General features: G+C 45.0%; 1 protein-coding gene across 1 annotated transcript; it reads left to right on the top strand.

Moving 5' to 3' along the window:
* The first annotated feature begins 2,994 nt into the window (after positions 1-2,994).
* On the top strand, positions 2,995-8,000 carry LOC123126257 (disease resistance protein RGA2-like). The gene is made up of 4 exons (XM_044546625.1): positions 2,995-6,451; positions 6,923-7,207; positions 7,457-7,524; positions 7,629-8,000. Exon 1 carries the CDS (start codon positions 2,995-2,997, stop codon positions 6,391-6,393), a length of 3,399 nt encoding a protein of 1,132 aa, XP_044402560.1. The 3' UTR covers positions 6,394-6,451; positions 6,923-7,207; positions 7,457-7,524; positions 7,629-8,000.
* The last annotated feature ends 204 nt before the right edge of the window (positions 8,001-8,204 follow it).

Below are 8,204 nucleotides of genomic sequence, written 5' to 3'. Positions count from 1 at the left end.
AGGCCATATTGTTGTAAAACATTGATAAAAATTAGGCACCGGTTTTGCTAAAGTAGGTAGGATGTGTCGTTCTCTTGTAGTGAAACCAACCTATCAAGAAGTTTTAGACTTAACAATGGTGCTTGTATTTTTCTCCGATTAGTTTAGGTTTTCTGATGTTCGTTCAATGGAAGGAAATATTTTCACCAATTACAAGGAGTCTCCAACGACTTCGTCAATAACAGGACATGATTCCAGAGACTCAGTATGTACATGTGTGTACGTGCTTTTATAAGCGTGAACTTAGAGCATCTACAGTCGGACTTGATAAATCTAACCCTTCACCCGCGGACACGCCTGGATGTGTCCGCGGACAGTGACCAGTCACGTTTCAAAAAATGCATTTTACATCCGGATACCTCGAATTAAAAACCTCAAATCCATTTATTACATGCAATGCATCGATCTTTGAGCGGAGCTTCGTCCAATTCCGCTCCCCGCTCGCCCGGCTCCGCCCTGGTCATGTCCGACGGCCGGCTGCACTCCTCAGAGTGTTGGTCTGGTCGCCGGCAAGGTAGAGTAGGGCATGGGACACGAGCCGGCTCACGAGACTCAAGGCGCTGGCGCCTCCCATATGTCCTACTTTTCCACGTCGGAGCCCGGAACCCGAACGGTGCCGGTGGACATCAGGTCGATGACGGATCCGTTCTGGGATGAGCCGCCGATGTCCACCACGGTGCGGTTGTGGCGCCCAGACTGATGCACCATACGGGGCGCTGGAGAATGTGACTCTGCCTCGTCAACGTCCACCGCCGCGAGGGCTGCCACCGCCTCCCACGCTCGGTGTCTGGCATGGCGGGCACACCGTGCCATGTTCTCGTCGGACGAGGCCCATGGTGCGTCCCGATGCTCGACGAGTCAACGAAGGGGTTGCGCGTCCGCCACCGCGTTTGGACGCCAGACGGACCTTGCCGCCTCCGGCAAGGCAGCTACGGCTGGCCTAGCGCCAGATCCATGCGCTATTTGGGCGGACGCAATGGATTCCCGGCGAAAAGAGTCCAAGTGCTGCCGTGCATGGGCCTCCTCCCGGGCGCGGCGGAGCGCAAGCCGGACGGTCATCTCCTCCTCAGGGCCGCGTGGGATGAGTTCGGGGTCGACGGATCTGGAGGTGAAGGACTCATATCCGCTGCCCGCGTGCTGGAAGTCGCCGGAGACGAGCTTGGGTGACGGAGAGGAGTGGAGTGAAGTGGCTAGGGTTTGATCCGACGAGTGGATGGGGAGTAATATATGTGGGGTTGGATGGGCCAGCGTAGGCCGGGTCCGGTATGGTGGGCGTGCCCGGATGCCCCATGTATTTGGACTGGATATTAGGGGTGCCGGTCAGCCCAAATGTTCGAGGGCTGTTGAAGGGGCCGTCTGGGTCAAAATTTTGTGACCTGACCGTGACCGGGCGGCCCGTCTGGGCCTACGAGGAAGGCCCCGGCTGTAGATGCTCTTAGGTGTGTGTCGTGAGCATCCAGTAGTGCGTTATTTATTTTCTGTATCGACGCTCAAAAACTGATTGATATATGCTCCCTCCATTTGGAATTACTTGTCTCGGAAATGAATGTATTTAGAACTAAAATACGTCTAGATATTACGACAAGTAATTCCGAACGGAGGGAGTACGTACGAGAAGAAAAGAAACTACTCGTACTACTTCGCTGCTGCTACTACCGTTGCCGATTGCCGCCGTCGCATTCTCCCGCGGAGGAGCCCCAGCTCCAATCCCCTGTCGACCTGCTGTTCAGGAAACGTCGCTGGCCCGCGCGCCGACAATCCGGCGCCCCGGCTCGTTCCTTCTCCCAGGTGCCCGCCCCCCCCAGCTCCGCAGGAGGTAGGTCGGAGGCAGCTGTTGGAGTTCTGGGAAATTTTTCAGGGAAATCTTAGGTACGCTTCATTATGAAAACTGTGATGTTAAATTAAGCATTTCTAGTTGAAGCCTAATTCCTAAAATTTCTAAAATTCCTTCTGTGCTCTGTTCCAAGTCCATTGTCTTTTGGATCTAAGGTTCTGCTCATTTCTTGGAAGATTGCATCTAAATTAAGTTTTCCTACATCACTACCATACATGTACAGGCTGAACCATTGTTTTGCATCCTCCCTTATTTATATACACATCACAAAACAAGGAATTTTGCACATAATAGGTACTAAGATGAAATAATTTATGTATATTGAGCACAATCCTAGAGCTTCGCTGGATAAACAATTTTAGCTTTATTATGCTACTTAGAATGCTCTTGTGGGTGAAACGACTTGGACAGGGGAACTCGTGATTAGAAACGATTTGGCAATGTTCTTGTTGGTGTTGTTTGTTGACATTGATTAGATGGTAAATAGGTCACCGCTAAAAAACTTATATCGTGTCGTGTTCTTCAGAGTAAAAAAAAATTGGGGGTCAGTTATTTCATTAGGTGATTAACTTGTTCAAAGAACATATATTTAAGCTGGTATCCAATTTGATCAACGACCACATTTTTGGACAGGTGACCAACTTGCTTGTTGACTTACTGAATGTTTTTTGGCTGTGACAATCACGATTCATTTGTAGAACTAAAAGAGCATATTTTTGGTACTGCCTATGAAGCCTGCATATATAAATGCTAACTCATACATGAAGATAAATTCATCTTGTAGCAAAGTGCTTGAAAGGGTACCTTTCATCATTAATTAATCCTTACAGTTAAGTAAAGATCTCTTGCTAGATTGAGCTCATCAGTTATCTGTTCATCTTTTCCTTTATATAGGAGACAACTCATACATGTAGTAAAATTCATTTCGTGGCAAAGTGCTTGAAAGGGTGCCTTTCAGCATTAAGTAATCCTTACAGTCAAGTAAAGATCTCTTGCCAGATTGAGCTCATCAAGTTAATCTGTTCATCTTTTCCTTTATATAGGAGACAACTTTCCACGACTGCATACAGACTAACAGACATGCTAACCAATCCTATCATTATTGCAGGGTTCAAATCATGATGTCTGCAGCTGCAGAGCAGGTGGCTGGTGGTTTCTCATCAGCAGTTATCCAGCGTGCTGTTGACAAGGCGATTGACTTCCTCGAGAGCAACTATAATCTGAGCCATGCTACTGAAGAGCTTTTGACCAAGCTCCACACAAGCCTCACCATGGTGAAGGCCATAACCGAGGTCGCTGATAACCAGCTTATCACCAGCACTAGTCTTACCAAGTGGCTAGGGAACCTCCATGATGCTGCCTATGAAGCTGAGGATGTGCTTGACAGATTTGATTGTCAAGACATAGTCCTTGGAAAGCGCAAGATGAGCGAGTTCGTTTCATCGTCGATTAGGGCCCTTAAAAGTTTGGTTGTACCTGATGAGGGCATGAAAAGGCTTGAATATGTTGTGCAGAAGCTAGATCACCTCTGTGCAACCTCCAACACATTCCTGGAGCTCTTAAAGCAGAGTAGTTCAGCATCCATCAAGGAGGAGGGAGTTGGGGGTGAGACTACTTCTCGTGTTCCAATTGATGTCAAGGTGTTTGGCCGCGATGAAGTTATAGAGTTGATACTGAAAACTATTTTGGGTTCATCTGGCTCTGAACCAGAATCCAGCAGCAGAGCAAAACTTGGGTCAAGGTACACCATCGGTGGTGTTGATGTAATCCCAATTGTTGGTATGAGCGGGGTTGGGAAGACAACCCTTGCTCAAGTTATTTACAATCATGAAAATGTTAAGGGTCACTTTGGACACAGAGCATGGGTGTATGTTTCAAAACATTTCAGTGTGAAAAGGACGTTGCAGGAGATGTTGTGCTCTTTTAAAGGAAATGATTCATCTTTTGACTGTGCTGATAGTCTGGAAACAGTTGTCAACAATATTCAAAATGGCATCCGGCAGGAAGGAAGATTCCTTCTTGTGCTTGACAGTGTTTGGGATGAGATGTGTGCTCACTGGAATATTTTGCTTACTGCCATAGCTCGTGAAGTGCCGGGAAGTGTAGTTCTTGTGACAACACAAAGCAAAAGGGTTGCAGACGCAGTAGCAACAATGTGTCAAGTTCCATTAGCACCTTTGCCATGGGAGAGTTTTTGGTCAGCTTTCCAGTATTATGTATTTGGCACCAGCGATGTTGTGGCGGAGAACAATCAGATTCTTCTGTTAATTGGTGAACAAATAGCAAAAAAACTAGATGGCTTGCCATTAGCAGCAAAAGTAATGGGAAATCTGTTAAGATCCAGATTTACGGTACACCAGTGGAGAAGCATCCTTGAGAGCGATTGGTGGGACCTGAGTGAAGTTCTTTGTGAAATCCTTCCATACATGGGGATTAGTTATCAAGATCTACAGCCTAGAGAAAGGCAGTGCTTCGCTTTCTGTTCCATTTTTCCAGGAAATTACTTGTTTGATAAAGATAGATTGGTCAATATGTGGATTTCTCATGATTTCATTGAACAAAGCGAATCTGGTGGCACTAGATTAGAGGATATTGGAGGTAAATTATTTGATGAACTTGTGCAAAGATCATTTTTCCAGGCTACATTTGACAAAAAGAGGTACACCATGCACGATCTAGTACGGGCTTTGGCAATTGGTGTTTCTTCATGTGAATGCTTTCTCCACAAAGAGACCTCAAGCAGAGCATCACCGACTGCTCGCCATTTGGCTCTGCAAGTTAGTAATCAACTGCACATTCATGAACTCAACAAGTATAAAAATCTGCGGACAATCTTACTGTTTGGTCATTGTGACAGTACTGAAATTTGTGATGTTGTTGACAAAATGTTAGCCAACTCAAGAAGCATTCGAGTGTTAGACTTATCTTATTTGGAGGTGCTGACAAATATGCCTGCCCACATTTCATCCTCAAAGAAATTGAGGTTCTTTGATCTTTCTTTCACAAGAGTCAATAATTTGCGCAACTTCCCTTGTAATCTTCATGTTTTATACCTCCGTGGATATACCCGCAATTCTATTCCTCAAAGTGTTAATACACTTGCCAATTTGCGGCACTTGTATGTTGACGCTTCAGCTCTCTCTTTGATTCCTGGTATTGGGCTACTGAGTCAACTTCAAGAATTGGAGAACTTCAGTGTTGGAAAGAGAAACGGATTCATGATAAATGAATTGAAAAACATGCAAGAGCTATCTGGGAAAATTTGCATAAGCAATATCCACGTCATTAAGAACACACTTGAGGCAGCCGATGCCAATATGATTGGGAAGAAACACCTTGAAGCCTTGGTGTTGAAGGGGAGAAATGTATCCAAAGATGTACTTGAAGGATTACAGCCACACTCAAATCTTCAAGAGCTCATGATCGAAGGTTACGGGGCAACAACTTTACCACACTGGATTTTGCAAGGTCACATCTTCACAAAACTGCAGTCCCTTCATGTTGGAAGCTGCCGACTTCTAGCTGTACTTCCACCATTTGGAAAATTCGCTTCACTCAAGCATCTCACTCTCGATAACTTGCCATCAGTGAAGCATGTTGATGGAACACATTTTGGTTGCCTCCCAAGTTTGGAGGACTTAAAAGTTTCTTCGATGACATCTTGGATAGATTGGTCACATGCAGAAGAAGATCATGGCCCTCTCCTTCCACATCTCACAAGATTTGAACTTCACAATTGTCCTTTACTGGAAAAAGTGCCCAACCTATCATCCGTGTCTTCGTTGTCAGAACTTAACATTTCAGCTTGCGGGAACTTTGTCAAGGCACTGCCACAATATGTAGGACTCTTGGCATGTCTCAAAAAATTAAGGATATCTTACTGTGATCACCCACTGCTATTCTCTGGACATCAGTTGAATTCACTGGATTATCTGTATCTTCGAAAATGTGGATCTCTACGTTTGATTGATGGGCTACAATGTTTTCCCAACCTCAGGGATATTGATGTTCTTGGTTGTCCTGGCATTCTTACTGAATTCCCAGACCAATCTGTTAGACAAGATGAGCAGGATTTACTTCATCTTAGCAGTATAGTTACAGATGTTAGCTTGCTGCATAAGAACTCTTTTGTCCCCTCAGTGTGTGCTCTGTGCATCGTTTATCTGGAGGCCCTTCATTTTACCCCAGAGCAGGAAGAGTGGTTTGGACAACTAATATCTGTCGAAAAAATCGAGTTTGCTTACTGCTATTTTCTGCAACGACTCCCTTCTACACTAAACAGACTTACCTCCTTAAAAGTACTTATTATTAGGGAGACAAAACCCCTGTCGCTGGAAGGAGTTGTGCCACAGAACCTCCAAGAATTGATTATGGATGGCTTCATCATGGAAGACAATTTCAAACCTGGAGGATCAGATTGGCTAAACATCTCTCATGTTCCATACATTCGGCTTAATGGGAAGACAGTCCAAAACCTGTCAATTAATGCTGCTTCATCGTCTTCAAACCACCAAATTTGAGTACCATGCATCTGTTCCCACTGCTTGCCTCTGCCTCTGTACTACAAATAATATCTCTGTAAGCATGCTTTCTGCTCTCTCTTGTTTGTACTATTAGAATGTATATTATAAGAGGATCCGTTACAGAACCACAAATGTTAGAATCTGCAGCTCGGTGATACACATTGTTGGATGGTTGCCAATAGTTTGGCAGCTAGTCCAACCAAAAGGTGGAAGTATTAGAAACATTGTGCAAATTGTTGATTGGTCTGGTGGTTTGTATGGATGGTAATGATGTTAATGTCTACGTGTTGATTTTATTTTGTAATTCTGGAAATTGCGGGCTTAAGTGATTTGTTTTCATTTTTTGGGTACTAAAATTCATGTCTGCTAAAGCCCTAGGCGCTCTATCAATCAGTCCTAGTATGAGCGAACAGTGGCACTTATATCTGCAATCTCTCCTTTCCAATTCCTGTTTTCTTCTTTTACTTTACAGATTCCAATTTCTGTGACTAGTTTCTAATACTTTGTGATGTGGAACCCTTGTCAGTCTTCTGGGAAGCAAGGTTGCGGCATGGCGAGCTGAAGATCGTTTACTCCACGCATGCTCACTGCACTTGGCCCGCAGAAATGGTGTATGGATAAACTCTCGCTGGTTGATGCAGAATGCACCCAGGACAGTCAGTAGTTCCTGAGGAAGATCGAGGAGAAGGAGACTAACAAGTTGTGCACATGAAGGGCGCCAAGGAGTCAGTAGTTTTGGTCTTCTCTGTTGCTGCTGGGCTCTAGGACTCCGATGTGGAGGAGGATATATGGGGAGACCGTCCTCACCAAGGTAATCATCAGCTTGTTGTTGAACCTTTGGTACTAACTGAACCGTTGTTGCTGGGTATGTAGAAAATGGAACACTGTCAGGCCTATTTAGTTTGACAAGTATACACCTTTCGTTTGCCATGTCGTGCGAGCATTCAACATTGATTGATTCTTGATAGTTCTGCGCCAAGAAGGGAATTCTGGTATTGCGATGAGAGTTAGTATATATACATTCTTGTATCTGAGAAAAGGTGGCACGAACTGGTTGCAGGATATGCGCAGCGGGATGTTTCATCGAGATGTTGCCGCTGACGGTGGATGATGCGAGCAGCTCGACCGGTAAGTTTTGCATCTGCATTTGCTTCACACCATGGAACCGTTGTCGTGTACCAAACTGAACCGAAACAGACTGGACTGATGGCGTATGTGTGTGTATGGTGCAGCTCAGGGGAGGTAAACAACATGTTGTACAGGAAGAAAGAGGGAGGATTCAGATTCGGCCATGTCGGCAAGGCGACCCTGGCTCTTCGCGCTGTCCTTGATGTGTTCAGACTTCAGATCACCTGCTCGGCAAACCGTCGCGTAGCTGTGTCGGTGACTACTAGCCGATTAGCAGTTTTGTTAGACACCTACATGCAAGTGCAACAATTGATCCTACCTTGGATTCAATCAGATTGTTTCCAAGGGCCGTCTATTCTATTCGGGTGCTTGATATATAATCTGCACAAGATCTGAAAGCAAGCTGGTTGATGCACGTTTACCAGCTTGAAGATGAACCAACATCAGAAATTTGTTCATGAAAAATACTCATGTTATTCAGCAAACATATATATAGCTCGTCTTGCACTGGGCACGCCCTTTTCCTCCTGTCAAACGCGCACCCTCTCTATAGATGCTTTGGGTCGGTCATTTAGGTTTTCAGCGCTGGTTCTGGCAAGGTTTTGAAAGCTTCCATCTGGTTATTTTCTCATTTATATATGAATTCGTCTCCATGGTTTTTAGCCTTTCTTTTTGGATTT

The sequence above is a fragment of the Triticum aestivum genome, chromosome 5D (genome assembly GCF_018294505.1).
Source record: "Triticum aestivum cultivar Chinese Spring chromosome 5D, IWGSC CS RefSeq v2.1, whole genome shotgun sequence".
NCBI lineage: Eukaryota > Viridiplantae > Streptophyta > Magnoliopsida > Poales > Poaceae > Triticum > Triticum aestivum.
This window is presented reverse-complemented; position numbering and strand designations above follow the sequence as displayed.